This window comes from Thalassophryne amazonica, chromosome 20 (assembly GCF_902500255.1).
Source record: "Thalassophryne amazonica chromosome 20, fThaAma1.1, whole genome shotgun sequence".
NCBI lineage: Eukaryota > Metazoa > Chordata > Actinopteri > Batrachoidiformes > Batrachoididae > Thalassophryne > Thalassophryne amazonica.
Window position 1 is genome coordinate 45458932 of NC_047122.1, and position 19113 is coordinate 45478044.

Here is a 19113-nt window from a genome sequence, read left to right on the forward strand (position 1 = left end):
AAACAGGAACAGATTCACCTAGTCATAGCTGGTGTTTAGTTTTTTCTGCAGAAAATCTGAAATGATAATCATCTAAAATAAATTACAGTTGCAGTTACTTTTTATGATGTCACATCTACATAGCTTTGGAAGCTCGTGCAAAAAAAAGAAAAGAAAAAAAAAAGATGAGTCCCAAGCAAAATATATGACTAGCAGCTGTGGATTCTTCACTTTCTCATCAAAAACACACATCTGCGCATGCGCACTTTTCATTGATTGTTCATAATGTTCATAAAAAGTCGGAGGTTCAGTGAACGCTCCATGAGCCTCCAGCGGAGGATCGCTATGTCACTGCGTCCGTCCACAGCGAGGCGCAAACAGCTGACATCGTGCTGAGCGTTTGACTTGATGCGGCAGAGCAGCGATATTTGCACTTTAATTTTAACTTATGTGTTTAGAATAATGTGAGAATGTCCATACGACCGAGGACTGACGACGGGATGCTGACTTCTCCGGCTGTTCTCCGAGCATCGAACGTGGACTGCGACGACGGAGCCGAGGAGGTTTCCCTGGAAGAAATCCTCACCTTGTACAGCCAGCCGATCAACGAGGAGCAGGCGTGGGCCGTGTGCTACCAGTGCTGCAGGACATTAGCGCAGAAACGGCGGAGGAAAAGCTCGAAGTGTGTCGGTGCTTCAGCCGCCGACGGCGCGAGGAGGATCGACGGACCCGGTGACGTGTGGATCGGGAGAGACGGTGCTGTCAAACTGCACTTTAAAGAACGCACAGGTAACGCAGCCAAAAGAATGTTCTAAATTCAGGAATTTAGAATGGATGGATGCACTTTTCATTTTTATTTTTTTGCGGGTAAACAAGCGGAGCATCCTGACAAAGAGGCCGTAATGTGCCGATGCTTCGATCCATGTGGCCAAATTTGTTTACAGGCATTAGCCAAACAAATCATTCCTTCCGTCAGCGTTATATGTATTTTTAAGTAATTTTCCTTCCATAACAGCATGCGACATTTGCATTATAATGTGTGATGGGGTATTTAGTAGCGCTGCTGTCTGTTAGCGTCAGTGAACCATAGATTCAAACCTTTGGTTCAAACCTACAGACACCAAAACAAAACATGAAACATGACTGATTTAATGTAACCATTATTTGTTACATTTGGATTTGGGTACATTTCAAAGGGGTCATATTGTGCAGTAATTTTAGATTATTATTATTATTATTAATAATTTTATTTGTATAGCAATTTTAAAAACAATTTTTACAAAGTGCTTCAGCAATTCAATAAAACAAAGAGCCATATAATATTTTTTTAAAACAGACATGCAATAGAAATGAAACTTGTGACTTTCAAACAATGCTTATTATTCATTCATACTTTCAAACAATGCTTATTATTCATTCATTCATTCAACAACTTTATTAATCCCACAATTAAGTTAGAGCAGCTTGTAAAACACAGTGACCTATAACATCATATTAAAACAGAAAAAAACAAATAAAAGCAGACTCTGGCAAGGATTTAAATGAGTAGCCAGACTTATTAATTGTGAGTACAGTATTTCAAAGCATAAATGAAATAAAACAAGGCCGTTCCTATTAATTCTCAGGGTCGGCCATACGAAAATTTCTACTACCACGACTATCCGCTTGGTGAAAACACGCTTGGCTGTCTGCTGTTCTGTTGCAATCAGCTGGTTTGGTTTTGTCTCTGACTTGCTTCTGCAGCCAGCTATCATTGCCTGGAACAATGACATTTATACACCATTGTATATTAAATTGATGAGTCTGACCCCTTTGAAAAGTGACCAAATTACATGTATTTGTATTGAGTTCGACGTTTTCACCGACCAGAAATGGCCATCAGAGGCACTTGGGGTAACGCCCGACCTTGAGGATACGGTACCATATTGAAACTGCCAATTTCTGTTAGCATGGCACCCACATCTATAACCTGAACCCCAGCCCTAATTTTTGTAGCTTGAAATTCATCTATACCCTCTTGCTTCAACACCATGACGTCCCCATTTAGCTCGCAATAATCATGTGGTTTCTTATTGGATGCCTTTCCATCACAATGATGCCATACTGTAAAGAAGGAATGCAAATCAATAGAAGCAGTGCCCCCTTGAGGTTAAATACTTTTTTTTTTTTTTCTAGCATTTTCACAGCGGAGTCCTGCGCATATCAGATTTTGGTGCATCAAAGCATTGCTGAGATATGACCTCACTTCTTGTCTGGTGGCTTCACCACCAGTTTCACTTGGCTGTGATGGATTAATGGTTTAATAAATAAATAAAATGGCCATATAGATAGAATTGTGAGGGTTGAGTTGAAGGTCAAATGTGCTAATTGAAAGCTGAACAAAATTTGTGGCCTGTGGAAAATCTTAAAGATTTTCCCATAAAATCTAATATGGCGGAAAATGTTGTGCTTTGGAAGTTGATGCCATAGGGCAGCGGTTCTTAATCCTTTTACAATAAGTATCACCTTCGACAATATTAGGCTTACCATTACAACCGGAATGAACATTTAATTCAATTCAACTCAGTTAATTCATATAGCGCCAAATCACAAGGTGATTGCCCCAAGGCACTTCACAATGCTAAGGTCTAACCTTAAGTGTATGAAGAAACTAGGCTACCATAGAGCGATTTTCACATCGTGACTTGCCTGCTGCATTGTGGGATCTTGGTTACAACACAACAGCTCAAAATAGCAGAAAGCAGTATGAATTACGGTTATTTAGATCAGTTTAAACTAAAGTTGGTGGGTTAAAGTGTTTTGCATTTGTCATGGACCGCATGTGACATCCAGGACTGTGTCTGATAGCAAGAAGAACTGAGCTCTCTCACATACACACATTGGTTCAGAATCAGCAGCAGGTTGTGACAGAGGAGGAGGACAGAAAAGTTATCAAAATGACTGCATGTCCTTGCAAACTATATAGTCTGGATACCCGATCCGGGCCCGTTGGGTTGGGTTCAGACAAATATTTCAAAATGATACTCAGGTTTGGTCGGGTTGGGTCACATCAGCACAGACACTGAACGTACAGAACTTCTGTAAAACAATGTCACCACCCTGCCTCTGTAACCTCAGCTGCTCATAATGGCATGTTATTGTTGTTAACAGTGTAATTTAATATACTTTATTTTGTCTTGGTGGCTCACTAATAGGATTTTTTTCATCATGAGCAGAATGCTGCAGTATGGCTGTTGACATTACGTTTGCATCATGTGAAGTAGCACACAGATAAAAAAAAAAAAAAAAAATAGTCTTATTCTGACCTGTTGCATCCCTTCAGACGGATTCATCATCACAGACTGACGAAAATTGTTTTCCACATAAGACGCTCTTGTTTTGGAAGATGACGTCTGGAAATGATTTAAATCTTTATTATGGAAATTGAATGAACAATTTCACGTTTGGCGTTAAAAGCTTGAGAATAATGAAATGACACGCACCTACATGTATTGACAATGATGGACCTTGTACATGTAACATAATAAGCCTACATGCGTGTGGGAGATTTTCATCAATTTATAATTGCTTTCATCACGTTTGTCTGTTACAGCAAAAAACTGATTTGAAGCTTGATATCTGAAGCGTGTATTAGCAGAGTCCAACTCTTATAAAGCATTACTTTGTTTCACTTCACTTGCAGAGCCAAGCCCATAACTCTATGTCCCAGCCATAGTTATATTATAGATAGAACTCTTTTACATTATATTTCTATAATATAACGCTATGGGCCGATTCCGACTCTTATGAAGCATTGCTTCATTTCGCTTCTCTTTCAGCAGAGTGGTGTCAGATCGGTTTCGTTTAAGTGTTGAAGTCGTAAAGCTATAAATCCTTCATTATGAATAGTCTGCTCCAATTATATCGATTCAGCAAAAAGTTGAGTTAGCTTAAACCTTTTTGAAATAAAGCAGTTGACTTAATTACAACATAAGAGTTTGTTCGGTTGACTCTGCATACCACCAGAGGAAGCCCTGGAACCACCAGTAGTACGTGTATCATAGTTTGAGAACTATGGCCGTAGGGTGTACTGAACTCAGTCTGAGTGAAGGAATCCAGCATTGTCTCATTTTTAGAAATTGGGTATACAGTCAAAAGTTGCATGCTTAAACACACCTCCAGATTTAACCCATTGATGGCGCTAGAGCACTGGAGGCACAAACATGAAACTTGGTGAAAAGAATGACAGGACTGTCCCCAGTTACTGTAGCAAACTTTAAAACATTTACTGTGTGGCTGCACTGTTGATGTGAAATATGATGGACATAACACGTTTGTCGATTCTGCCTTGCGAGGACGCGTTCGGAGGATCAGCTCCTTGACATTTAAAACAAGCACAAAAACAGGTTGCTTCTTCCAGACTTGAGAGGGTGTTATATAGTATTGAGGACTACAATATTTAATGTACATTTAAGATGCCTGGTGAGCTACATGTGTTAAAGATGCACAATATGAGTCCTTTGACTAAATACAAATAGTGGCGTGCATTCATCCGAGGAGGTGCACATTGGTCTTTATGTGCATCCACATGGTCTACACATGTCCTCCTAGAGGCCTGGTTTCTGAATTATACAGTTTTTCCTGCGTATATTTCATTTTTGGGCTGAATCTGTCTCCAAGTCACTGGTACAGCCTCATTACTATCACAACTTCACAAAGTATAGAAGACATTCAGAGAAAACTGTTTCAAAAGGTCCATGTTTTTTTTCCCCCAGGGTCAGCGCTGGTGTTGGCTTGTTGTGTCAAAGACAGTGGTTCTTTTCAGGGATCAGGTCCAGGCCTTATGGACACTATGTGCTGGATGTGACTCAGATCATTTTTGGTGTCTGAGTCATCCTACAGGCGCACACACTAATAACATTAACTACGACTCCTCCCACTTTGTTGAATGTGTAATTGAGGAGGCAGTATGGAAAACATCAAGGTCTCGGATCTGAGACACCTAAACGCAAATGTAGGCGCTATTAATTATTTATCACACTTTTTTCTTTTCTTTTTAAGTACCATGAAAGGAGCTAATTTCCTGTTTTCAGTGCGAAAGACCTGACATTCACCCTTGTGGATAAAATTAGATGTAGATGCCAACATGAACTCAGTAATGACATTTGTTTTAACTGCAATCGAGGAAGTAAATAGACAAGAATGAAACCCAGCAGGTTCCCACAGACGGAAAATGGCTAAGATTCTTCGGAGGTGCCTGACAACTCTCGTGTAAAATCATTGGTGACAGTGACAGGACTTTGTGTCCTGAGAATAAGACCAGAGAGTCCAGGATACAATGTATTTTTGATCCGGCCTATTGGAAGTGTTTGGAAGATGTCTTAAAGTCTCAGCAAGAAGGTCATGTTATTCCATCTAAGACCTTGTTAGCACCCCTATTTATTTCTCCCCCCCCGTTCCTTTTTCTTTCTTCACACAGCTCATCTGTGTGTGGAAAAATGTGGTATCAACCAGAGCTCGACCGATATCGTGTGTTTTTTTTTTTTTGAGGCCGATAACAATATTTGGATGAAAAAAATGTTGATGATCGATAAATCGGCTGATTTGCTGATAGCCAACAAATCACCCGGTATTATTTATTTTTTTTAATGAATAAAATGTTCTTTTTTGGACCCATAACAAAAAAGGTATGAGCTAAAAGCTGAAGCTTTGTCCTCATATTGATTAACTTTATAACAGAAGAATTTTCAAGATCAAAAAATGCAATCAAGAATTAAACATTTGTGAAATTAGCAAATACATATCCTTAAAAAGAGTTGTGAAATACATCTGATCTTGTACCTCTTGTTGCTGCAACTTAGATATAGGTTTAGGATAAGGCTATAGATCCTTATAAACTTACTTGTATGCTTTTGTCAGCCGATCAGTGCACTGTGACGGTGAACTACGGGGGCCGGTGATTAACACATTTAAGCAGGGGTGTAAGCAGCTCTCAGTTGAATGGAATCAGAGCTCCATCTATTGGACAAACGGTGCAAGGATATTTTACATTGCCGACACAAACATTATTTCAGTAACTGTTCTGTTTATGAGAAATTATCAGCGTTCTGTCGGCAAAATTTCAGCCGATAGTGAGTACTTTGAAAAGGCTGATATCGTCCGATAATATTGGCTGGCCGATATATCGGTCAGGCTCTAGTATCAACCAGATGAGTCAGCACCGGTGACTTTGGCACGGCCAAAAATAGAACAAATGGGGTACAAATCTATAAAATATCTGCTGATAGACTTGTAGATTATCAGGAGACTTGTTCTTCTGGTCCACTGGCGTGAAATATTTTCGCCCTGGTACTTTACTGGACCTTGTGATGACAGAAGTGTGAGTGAGACATGTTAAAGCCTCAGTTTGGCGGTTAATTATTTATGTATACAATCGGTGCAGTTTTTGTTTGGTGTTGAAGTAGGTAATGTGGTAGCGTTGGAGACTCACGTCTCGCTGTCCTGTTACATTACGTTGCTGTCTTCTGCTATCAGTGAGTTATAGCACCTGAAGCTTTTTATTTCTGTGATGCAGAAAAACCTGTGAGTCAGTTTGGCAGCACCGAGTATTTTATTTTTGGGCCATCTGATGCGTAATAGATTCTGCTCCTGCTGCAGCTAGAAGAGTTCATATTGAGCCTGCAGGAGAACTTTTCTACAGTCCTTCTGTTACCTTGAAGGAGAAGAAGGAAGTCCTGTATTTGGCCCTGAGGTCCATTGGAGTCTGTGTTTATCCCCGGATTCCTAAGCGTGAAGCGGATGAGTGTCTCCTTTTGGTGGTAGCTGCTGCTGCATCCAACACGCTACAGAACGTCCTTGCATCCTGGATGGCAGCCGCCCAGTAAGATACTTTAATCTGACGTTATTCTGACCTGAACAAGCACAGATGTCCATTCATTCATGCTTTTACTGTCAGTGTAAACTCACTTCATGGACTCCTCTGAGGCCAAGTGATAATGTGTTGGGAAACCAAAGTTCTGTATTTCTGTGCGAGTTTACCCTGGCATGAAAATCCTCGGAGCGAGGTGTCGGAAAGCATAGCACATAGAAGGGATTGTCTCTCCGATTTTCTTATCTTTTGTTTTATGATAAGGCAAAGGTTCACATCCATTAAGGCGAAGTGTTATAACATTGAGACCAGTATTATACTGCGTATTAATGACTACTGGCCACATTCAATGCAAATGTAAATTTACATAAAATTCAACATCAAGAATCAGCTTTTGTTTAAATTTTTCATTACTGCTTTTTTCTCCTCAAATATAAAATTAAATATTTCATGTAGGCTTTCACTGATGTGAAAGCCTAAGGGCCCTATCTTGACAGTCTGGCGCACAGCCAGAAACCTACAGCTCCAACGAACTTGGAATATGTCTAACTAGTTTTCGTTATGTACAGGGTGTGTAATGTGACTGCACAGTTGGGTGCTGGACACAAAGGAGTTGGATTTATCCTTTTTCTTACAACCCTAATTCCAATGAAGTTGGGACGTTGTGTAAAATGTAAATAAAAACAAAATACATTCAATATATATTCAATTGAATACACCACAAAGACAAGATATTTAATGTTCAAACTAAAACTTTATGGTTTTTGTGCAAATATTTGCTCATTTTGAAATGGATGCCTGCAACATGTTTCAAAAAAGCTGGGACAGTGGTATGTTTACCACTGTTACATCACCTTTCCTTCTAACACTCAATAAGCGTTTGGAAACAGAGGACACTAATTGTTGAAGCTTTGTAGGTGGAATTCTTTCCCATTCTTGCTTGATGTGCGACTTTAGTTGCTTAACAGTCCGGGGTCTCCGTTGTTGTATTTTCCGCTTCATAATGTGCCACACATTTTCAATGGGCGACAGGTCTGGACTGCAGTCAGGCCAGTCTAGTACCCGCACTCTTTTACTACAAAGCCACACTGTTGTAACACGTGCAGAATGTGGCTTGGCATTGTCTTGCTGAAATAAGCAGGGACGTCCCTGAAAAGATATTGCTTGGATGACAGCATGTGTTGCTCCAAAACCTGGATGTACCTTTCAGCATTGATGGTGCCATCACCGATGTGTAAGTTGCCCATGCCATGGGCACTAACACCCCCCATACCATCACAGATGCTAGCTTTTGAACTTAGAACATCCAGATTGTTACCAGTGCTTTCTCCTCTTTTGTCCGGAAGATACGACATCCATGATTTTCAAAAACAATTTGAAATGTGGACTCATCAGACCACAGAACAGTCTTCCACTTTGCTTCTGTCCATTTCCGATGAGCTCGGGCCCAGAGAAGGCGGCGGCATTTCTGGATGTTGATGTATGGCTTTTGCTTTGCATGGTAGAGTTTTAACTTGAATTTGTAGCTGCAGCGATGAACTGTGTTAACTGACAATGGGTTTTCTGAAGTGTTCCTGAGCCCACGCAGTAAGATCCTTTACACAATGATGTTGGTTTTTAATGCAGTGCCGCCTGAGGGATCGAAGGTCACAGGCATTCAATGTTGGTTTTCGGCCTTGCCGCTTAACTGTAGAAAGTTCTCAAGATTCTCTGAATCTTCTGATTATATTATGGACTGTAGATGATGGAATCCCTAAATTCTTTGCAATTGAGCATTGAGAAACATTGTTCTTAAACTGTTGGACTATTTTTTTTTTTTTTTCACGCAGTTGTTCAAAGTGGTGATCCTCACCCCATCTTTGCTTATGAACGGCTAACCCTTTTGGGGATGCTCCTTTTATACCCAATCATGACACTCACCTGTTTCCAATTAACCTGTTCACTTGTGGAATGTTCCAAACAGGTGTTCTTTGAGCATTCATCAACTTTCCCAGTCTTTTGTTGCCACTGTCCCAACTTATTTGAAATGTGTTGCAGGCATCCATTTCAAAATGAGCAAATATTTGCACAAAAACAGTTTATCAGTTTGAACATTAAATATCTTGTCTTTGTGGTGTATTCAATTGAATATAGGTTGAAGAGGATTTGCAAATCACTGTATTGTTTTTATTTACATTTCATGCAACGTCCCAACTTCATTGGAATTGGGGTTGTAATCATAAGAGTGTTTTGGTCACTGATGTAAGGCACGTCTGCCTGTCATGCTCTTTAAATACTGGAAACACACAGCACTGGACTTTAGGTGAGGTTTTTGCTGGTTGAAAGTGGAAAATGCTTTCTCCTTCCACACAATGCCATTCTGCCTGCACGGTGCCTGACCACACCAAACAATACTTGTGGTGTTCTGTGGGTTCCTTTGCCGGGTTGAAGATCCGTCCCCGAGTGTTTTTGTTTTACATGGTGAGCATTTCTACGATGATCAACTGCACGGCATAAAACATTTTCAGGGTGTTGCCTTGATGATTGCTATAAATATCAGTGTGTGTGTACTGAATAACTATCCAGTGAACTCATAGGTATGATTGACATTTCTCTCTTGTCATTACAGATCTGTACAAATCAGCGCACACGTCATTAGAGGTGAGTTCACGTCTTATATGTTCAGGCTCAGTTTCTTTTTTTCATTATTATTATTTAATAAGTGCTGATGGAATGTTTTGCCTTTAGACATCATCCAGCATTTTCTTGTATTGAAAACCAACTGATTTCACATTTTAATTGTTAATGATTGTGTTGGCTAGATTTAATGTTTTTTCTTTTTTTCTTTCCTCATTCTTGGTAACCATCACACATTAACAGAGGCGCTTCAGTTACTCAGTCACTGCCTTTCTGTCACTGTTGTTCTCAATGACTTTGCAAATATGCTGGTGTGGCCGTGGTGGCGAAACTATTATGTGCAGCATTGCATTAACCAGTGATTACCAAAGTGTGGGCCATGGCCCACTGTGTGTGACGGCACTGCAAACGGGCCACGAGAGGTCATTAAAATAAGTAAATACAAATCTTTGATTTTTGTATTTGTAATAAAATTAAAAATTACCCCAAAATATGTATAATTTTTAAATTGTAATAAAAGAAAGTGATGGGATATCAAATACTTATGCATTAAATAGAAAATTACTGAGCAAGTTGAATATAATTTATACATGGCATACTTTATCTTAGTTTCATCTTAGTCTCATGTGTTGTTGCCAAGCGTATTTTTTTTTTTCCTTTCTTTTTAATCAGTGTATTTGTGATTGGAATGGATTCAGCATGTAAGAAGACAGAAAGACGTTTGATACTTGAAGTGTCCTTTTTATTTTATTTCTTACATGTTGAATACATTCCAACAACTACTTTTATTTGTTTATTTTTTGGCCAATCTCAATATTTTCTTTTTAGAAAAAAAAAAATTGAGCTTGGTGTCCTTTTTTTTTTTTTTTTTTTTTTTTTTTTTTTTTTTTTTTCCTCCTCCTATGAGGGTATACACGCACTGGCCACTTTATTAGGTACACCTGTTGGATTGCTTGTTAACACAAACAGTTTATTAGTCAGTCACATGGCCGCAACTTAATGCATTTAGGCATCAAGACGTGGTGAATACGACTTTAGCTGAAGTTCAAACCGGGCACCAGAATGGGGTAGAAAGGGGATTTAAGTGACTTTGAAGGTGACATGGTTGTTGGTTCCAGACTGGCTGGTCTCAGTTTTTCAGAAACTGCTGAGCTACTGGGATTTTCACGCACAACCATCTCTAGGGTTTACAGAGAATGCTCTGAAAAAGAGAAGATATCCAGTGAGCGGCAGTTGTGTGGACGAAAATGCCTTGTTGATATCAGAGGGGAACGGGCAGACTGGTTGAATGGGCGACTGCATGATGCTATCATGTCAATATGGACCAACATCTTTGAAGAATGTTTCCAACACCTCGTTGAATCTATGCCACAAACAAGTAACCTTCTGATACCAGGACATATATATATCTGTGTCCTTAGGGTTGGGTATCGAGAACCACTGACATCAATAGCCTTTTTGCGTAACGATTCCCTTATCCGTTCTTTAGAGCGGCCGTTGTTTTTGAGGGTGTTTATCGGGAAAAAGATCATTTCTCTACATTGATTGCAGACCTGCAGCGGCTCTGTAATCAACCGCTTATGCAGTAGCTGTGCTTGAAGCAACAAAGCAGTGCTCTGACCCGCTGCTTCATTGGTTCTCTGCTTTGCTGCTTTTCAGAAGCAGTAAGTCCTCTTCTTGACCTGTCTCAGAGTCATTTAAAGATGTCAATCATGAGTCACTTTTGTGCGGACTAAAGTCACTAACTGGGACTTGTGTCTTGTTGTGGGCAAGAAATGAGTCATCCTCTATTTCATTTGCAGAGCACCAAACACTGTCTTGCTCTCTACCGAGTCAAGTTAGTCAGGCCGGAATTAATAACTTCAAAGTAATTCGCTGTTCATCAAATTATCAATGACACCGCTTTCAAAAACGTTGTAATACAAACTACAACAGACTAAAACTTTTTTTTTTCTCTCTCTCAATGAGATGCCCTGCGTTCTTTATGAATTACATCCTGACGTGCAGCGCAGCCGGCTGAGCTCAGCTCAGATGTATGGAAAGACATTCATGCCATTAATGTCTGAAAGGAAATGCTTTTGACAAACTACAGATTCTGTTTATTTCTATTTGTGTCCAGAGATCAAGGATCCAGTGACCAATTTCATATTTATTTACTTTAAGAATCAATAAAATGTTGACATAGAAAACCTGTAAAGCCTAGTTTTAGTAGACAGAAAATTCACAAGAGGTATCGATAAGGGACTCGATATCGATAAAATCTTATCAGTATCATCTCTATATGTCCTGGTAGTCAGGAGGTTAAGACTAACAAGGTGTACCTAATAAAGTGGTCGGTGAGTGTATATCAAACTGTCTGTGCAAAATGTGGTTCTTTTACCATAAAACACACAATTGTAGTGATATTTTACACATATCAGATTATTTTAAGATTTCAAAGTGGGCTGTGGCATTCTTGAGTTTGGGAATGCTGATCTGATCAGTGTAGGTGTCAAATGACTCTTGCCAATTTATATATTTAGTAGTTTTTTGTTTTTTCTCCATTATATGGAAGAAATGTTTTGTGTGTGTGTCACATCAGTCCAATCAGAATACAAATATGGCTCCGCTCAGCAGGAACAGATGGAGCCTGGACATGATTCCAAGGTTAGGAAGAATTTTGCTTAACGAACATGTGCACAGGTTTCAGCACCTCCTCAAAAAAATTGTATTTTAGTTGCTTTGAAATTATAAAGGAACACGTAAGCATGAGTTGCTTTGCTTTCCTTTACATAAGCATGTTTATGTGTAGCACAGCATTAATAAGGGCAGTGGCACCAAAAGCACATGAAGCAGACACGCAGCCGGTGTCTTGTTGTACCCATCAAGGTACACTGTGTATTGTTGTTGTGTGTACACAGTCTAATGTCTCGACAGCTGTAATCAGCCGGCTCATTCTTCATGTTTGTCTTGTAGTTCATGTGATTGCAGGTACGCACGGAATGTGTCTTTTCTTTGGCTTAGTCCGACGTGGACGTCCAATAGGTCAACTGGCAGTCTCAGCACATTTGTGTTTTTGTTTTTTGGTTATTTTCCAGCCTGGCTAAGCTTGCAACTAAACTATAATAAGGAAACTGCTCAGCATGCGTTATTGTCCTCTTTTGTGTCAGTTAACCCTCTGGGGTCCAAGGGCATTTTTTTGGACAGTTCACTCGCCTGGCATAAATGTTTTATTATTGCTGTTAACAGCTCTCCCTGCATCCCACAATCAAGTTTTACGTCTCTTTTTTTCAGGACAACCTGTGCATTCAGAATATGTTTTTGTTGTTTTATAAGTGTAATAAAAGTTTACAATCAAAAATAAGCAAGGAAGAAATAAAGCGAAAAATAACTTTCCACACACAGCAAACTATAATAAACTGTTTTGACACTTTCTAAAGGTAATTTGAGGTATTTTGTGAAAGACTGTACAACAAAAAGGTTCAAACACAAATGCACATTTTGAACAATATATACAAAATGGTCTGTGCGTTTTATTGTCCATTGATATGGTAAACAGTGCTTTATGCAGAGAAAGCAGCAGAGTTATCCAGTAACATTCACATGCAAGCTAGTGGAGCAGCCCTGATAGTTATACACTTTGTTTGAGCACGTGAGATTGTCATCAGAGGCTCTCCGTCTGCTCCTCCTTTCACTGATCGCTGTGCGTAATGGCGCAGGGTGCACTGAGTATGTACTAATAGTATGTGCTCATTGGAGCACCCAGGGGGCTATTCATACGGGCCAGCTAGTAACATATCACTCCTGAAAACGATCGTTGGCTTTTCACGTGAGGTAAATCTGCCCGTACGATCGAATTTTGGAAAACTGTGATGGTGAACCAATTCCGATTGGATACTCGTATTGTGCACGTCATCACACAGCTTCTGAGGAGTACAAAGATGGCTGTCTCAAAAGTCCATGGAGTTAACTTATCAGCAAAAAAAGTTTCTATCTCATATCATTAAAAAGTTATTTATAATTTAGTAAAGCTTGGTCTTAGCTGTCGTATACAATGGCGTCTGGCCCAGAGGGTTAAGAAGTGATTTTTATTAAGCTAAGTGGAAGTATTGTTAAGATTTACTGAGTAAATTATACCTTCCTTTAACAGTGCAATATGTGTGGTGTGGGTGTAACTATATATAAAAATCACAGTTTGGTATAAATATTCACAGAGCTTCACTTTGTCCACATTTTATGTTTCAGCCTTGCTCCAAAATGGAAGAAATTCTTTTTTTCCACCTTCAAAATTCTATGCACAATAATGTGAAAAAAGTTATTTTTGAGATTTTTTGCAAATATAATAAGAAATTACATGTACATAAGTATTCACAGCCTTTGTCATGAAGCTCACAATTGAGCTCAGGTACATCCTGTTTCCACTGATCATCCTTGAGATGTTTCTACAGCTTAATTGGAGTCTACCTGGGGTAAATTCAGTTGTTTGGACATGATTTGGAAAGACACACACCTGTCTACATATAAGGTCCCACAGTTGACAGTCAGAGCATAAACCAAAGATGAAGTCAAAGGAATTGTCTGTAGACCTCTGAGACAGGATTGTCTGGAGGCACAAATCTGGGGAAGGGTACAGAAACATTTCTGCTACATTGAAGGTCCCAATGAGCACAGTGGCCTCATCTGTGAATGGAAGATGTTCTGATCCACCAGGACTCTTCCTAGAGCTGGCTGCCCGTCTAAACTGAGCGATGGGGGGAGAAGGGCCTTAGTCCTGGAGGTGATCAAGAACCCGATGGTCACTCTATCAGAGCTCCAGCATTCCTCTGTGGAGACAGGAGAACATTCCAGAAGGACAACCATCTCTGCAGCAATCCACCAATCAGGTCTGTATGGTAGTGGCCAGACAAAAGCCACTCCTTGGTGAAAGACACATGCAGCCTGTCTGGATTGAGCAAAGGTCACATGTGGGTGATGTGACATTCATATCGCCAACTGAGTGTACAGTGATCTGATGGTCCCTTTCACCTGGCACAGCCTGTTGAGGTGCACGTTGTGCGCACGCTCCAGCCCGTTGCAAAGGCGTTATGTTTTTATGTATTTCCATGTCAGGGCAGCAGGGACACACGCGCCTCACAGTGGACAGTTGTAAGGTCATGTCCTTCAAAACACGGTACGTGTTTTCCAGCTGTGACGTCCAGGTCCCAAGATCTCAACAGCAGCGGCTCACGCGGCCATGCCCATCTGTTCGTTCAGCCCACAGAACAAAGTGTCGCTCTCCTTTTATTTGCTCAGTGATTATTTATTTTGGTTATTCGTTATGTAATTGTTTGTAGTTGTTGTGGTAATTATTTATATGCCCGGCTGGACATACTAAGGCATAATAAGAGCGCACTGCTTCATTCATTTCATGACTTGACGTCTGTGATCATGGGGTCATATACAGAGGGATCATACTTGCATTGTCGATGAGATTAAATATGGGACACTGTGGTGGTGTTTTATGGTGTGTGGTGTTTATTTTTGTTCTCCACAGCAGCGGCATGTGGTGCTACATGCTCCAGCTGCTCACACTCTGCTCATGCATGTGCACAAGCGTGCACGAAACCATTGCAACGGGCTTGTTCATGCCTGCCCAGCCGTATGGCCCTCCCGACGTCGGCTCGACGTTTTTTGGGTTTGCTCATTCCGGCTGTTTTCGCTGTGATTTGCTCTGATTCCTACTTATTCATGCTGTGTGTGAAGGGGCCCTAAACTGAAAATGTGGAGTTGTTGCAGTCAGTAGCTGAATATTACCAAAGCTCTTAGTGCATTTTTAGAGAGGGCTGCTTTTGTATTAATGAAAAAAGTTCCTTTTTGCATGAAGGACCATTTGAGAAGAATTAATTCAATACCCAAAGCCGTGGTTCTTATTCTCATACTTTGGCTGTAGTCCTTTGTCACTCATGGTTTTGGCTGTGTGTAATGTCTGTTATCTCAGTCTCACTGTACAATATGCTGTGATAGGAACAATGTGATGGTGTGGATTGTGAAGCCGGAGAATGACTCAGCAGTATGAAGTAGTGGCTGTCTGTCTCTGTTCATATGCTCCCAGGACCATTGGCTGACTTCCACCAGGTTTCAAACCCCAGAATTGCCATTAAAGGGTTTGTGTGGGCAAAGTTTTAAAGTTAGTGGGGTCATAGGTCAAAATTTTGACCTTTCACTCTGATTTCCTCCAGACGTGGCACATGTACTTGTATATAGGTGGGTTGTGGAATTGCCCAGGTGCGATCAAATTCACCAAACGTGTTGTGGTCAAGATTATTGTGGTTAAAGGTCAAATTTAAATTTTTCATTCTGATTTACACCAGACTTGGTAGAGATATGTGGGTGGGTTCTGGAATTACCCAGGCAAGATCAAATCTTCCAAAGGTCAGTAATTGGGACCGAGGTCATATCTGTTTTGTCTGTTTGTTGGTCTACTCCTCCCCAGGTCCTTTTGCTGGGTTCTACCAAACTTGGTATTTTGGCCTAAGTCAAGGAATTAGATTTTCAACCAGACTTGACACACATGCAGGTGGATTACAGAATTTCCCCAGCAAGGTCAGCCAGATGTCAGTCATTTAGGTGAAGGTCAAGGACATTGGGGTAACATGTCATATTGCTGTAGCCCCTACTCCCTTCATGCACTCAGGTACTATTACCCAGTTTATGAAGAATAGTTAATAAAAACCAAAAAGGTATAAGAAAATAACTCGGCATACCAATATTCGACTCTCTTCCACTTAACTGACCGTAAGTCTGACGTGGGCTCTTCTTTCACAACATATAGCTATAGAGTTTGAAGGATACATTCCCACATCCATAATATCATGAGTAGGTATGGGTATCGAGAACCAGTTCCTTTTGGGTATCGTTAAGAAATGATTTGATCCACCGACATCAGTAAGCTTTGTGCTTAACGATTATCGGTCCTTCAGAGTGGCCGTTGTTTTGGGGGGTGTTTGTCAGGAAAATGATAATTTCTCTACATTGATTGCAGACCCTGCAGTGGGTCCGTAATCAACTTTTCTGCAGCGCGGCTTTGCTTTGAACCTTGAACCAATCGAAGCAGTGGTTTGCAGATTGAAGCAATGCTTCGATCTACTGCTTCATTTATTCTTTCTTTTGCTTAATTTTCCCCCGCTAAAACCCTAAAGAGCATACGTCTGTATTATTTACCTTATGTTAAACTGACCTGTTATGGTCTTCTGAAACAGTTGATGTATTTTATAACTTAAAAACGGGAGCGATGCTAACATGTTAGCATTAAGCAGTTGCAGCTGTCATCACGTTCGGGTGCATTTGTTTTCAAATTGTAATATTTCTTAAATTTATTTATATTAATCTAATGATTATTATATATAATATATACTTATAATATAAAAGCAACTAACAATGAACATACATAAATAAATAAATGTTTCCTGTGAACACCTAGTGACTCTCACACCTCCATTTCATCCCTGTCTTATTTAAGTTTAATGACAGTTTGTTTCAGTCAAACCATATTTTTAATGTGTTTTTAAAGGGTTTTCATGTGACGTATCAGTCACGGTCATTTTGTGTCCCGCGGCCATTCTGGATTACGACGCGGTGGCCGCTGTTACGCTACGTGCATTTGGAAAACAATTAAAGATGTTAAAGAAGCTTTAACGTCGGTGTGAAGAAGCCTCACGGCACCGTGGCGCTGAGAGAGATCCGCCACTACCAGAAATCCACTACTCCCAGAATTTTATTTTATTCGGCAATAAAATTATATAAGAATACATAAAAATACTGTCCTGCAGCAAATCGGTCACGTGACTGAAAACCCTCTATTTCTTCAGTGATTTCCTCCAGAACTATCTGCCAAGCTAGAAAACTGCTGCATCCTAGTAAGAGCAGAATACTACTGGAATGAATTTGAATGTTTTTTTTGTTTTTTTTTTCCCCCCTCACCTACATGGATGCTGCACTCACTCCAGTTTATCGTCTGGAATAGTCCCAGATTGCATTTCAGAGCTTCTAGAATTGAAACATTTTCGTGCGGGTGGTGTTGGGGGGGGGGGGGGGGGGGTAATTTTGGGTTTCAGCTTTTTTTATTTTGTTTTTCACCACTTTCATCCCTGAATATGTGAAATCGTGAGTCACTTTTGTCCAGATTAAAGTCACTAACTGGGACTCCTGTCTTGTTGCGAGAAAGAAACGAGAATCGTCCTCCGTTCTGTTCACACAGCTTCAAACGTTGCGCGGCTCTCTGCCAAGTCAAGTTAGAACGATAGAATCCAGTCTGAATTAATAACTTCAAAGCGAAACACCGTTTTGTTTTTTATTTATGTCCAGAGATCAAGGATACAGTGACCAATTTCATATTTATTTACTTTAAGACTCAATGAAATACATAGAAAACCTGTAAAGCCTACTTTTAGTACAAAATTCACGAGGTATCTATAAGGAATTGGCTCAATAAGCAGAATCGATAAAATCTTATCAATACCCATCCCTAATCATGAGGTGTATCAAGTTAACGTAAGCTGACTGTATTGTTTTCAAAGTTTCATCATTAAAACTTGTGAAATTGCTGGTAATGAAAAACTGGATAACCTGTGACTTGCAGTAAAATGGCCTTTGAGCCCAGTTGTGGCATATTGTCATCTACACAGCAGATAACTTATGCGCATTAATATGAGATTTGCGTTTCATGTATGGAACTGGAGACAACAAGCACAAAAGCTTAACCCAGTTTTGTGTTTTTCTTTCAGTGGAGGATTTCTTTCATGTTATGGGATTCACCACTTTGTTTGGACTTGCGAGGCTCCAGGTGCTTAGTTCTGGGTCATGACCATTTGTTTGCAAGTGTTATGCATCAGGTGAAGCTGTGCACATTGAAGCTGAATTGAACTGAATTAATTGTGATGAAATTTTCATGTAGGTGTCAGGAAATGGATTTTAATGCTCATAGTTTGAGTCTGCGTGTGTAATTTAATGGGAAACGTATTTATGAAATGTATTATTACAATAATAATTGTTTAATGCAATAGATTTAAGATCCGAAGAACTCGGAACTGAAATTCATTTCTACAGCTCACAATGTCTACTGGCTGAAATTTCTGCCTTTACTGGCATGTTTGCAAGTTGTATGAATATATGGAACACATTCAAGCTTTGTGGAGTAGATCATTTAAGCACTGGCATAATGGTAGTGGGCTTGAAGCATTTGGAGACAATACCCTGGGCCAGTGACAGATTGAATATGTCAGCAAAGACGGTTGCGTAGAGCAAGCTGTAAGCAGACAGCTGGGGATGCCATCAGGGCCAGCAGGCTTGCATGTATTGAACCTATTTAGCGCAGATTATATAGCAGAAGTGGTGAGACCAAGGGACTGATTGCCTGGGATGGGGTCTGCTTTTGATGGTTTGTTTTTTGATGGTTGAAGTTGCTGAGGTCATCAGAAAGGGACTCTTATTTGATTTGGGGGTTTGTGTTCATGCGTCTTTAATAGACCGTTGTTACATTCTCAGTGCACATGCTCAGTAGTGTGTAAATCTCGTGTGACTAAGCGTGAGCTCCCACCTCCACTGTCGGCAGGGGCAGTGTTAATTGCCTATTTGTCCAAAACGCGTAGGAGTAGTGGCTCTCGCAGTTTATTCCACAGGGCGCTGCTGTAGTATGATCGCCCACGACTTTCGAA

At 40.2% G+C, this 19113-nt stretch overlaps 1 protein-coding gene across 5 annotated transcripts in view; it reads left to right on the plus strand.

Annotated features, from left to right (window-relative positions):
- The first annotated feature begins 296 nt into the window (after positions 1–296).
- spire1a (spire-type actin nucleation factor 1a) overlaps positions 297–19113 on the plus strand; it is a 63303-nt gene continuing 44486 nt past the window's right edge. For 4 of the 5 annotated variants that reach the window (XM_034160185.1, XM_034160187.1, XM_034160184.1 and 1 more), the window contains exons 1-2: positions 297–768; positions 9435–9466. In XM_034160185.1, coding sequence (XP_034016076.1) covers positions 450–768; positions 9435–9466 — 351 coding nt within the window. In that variant the 5' untranslated portion in view covers positions 297–449. The remainder of the gene's footprint in view (positions 769–9434; positions 9467–19113) is intronic. The other variant, XM_034160188.1, reaches the window with a different exon arrangement.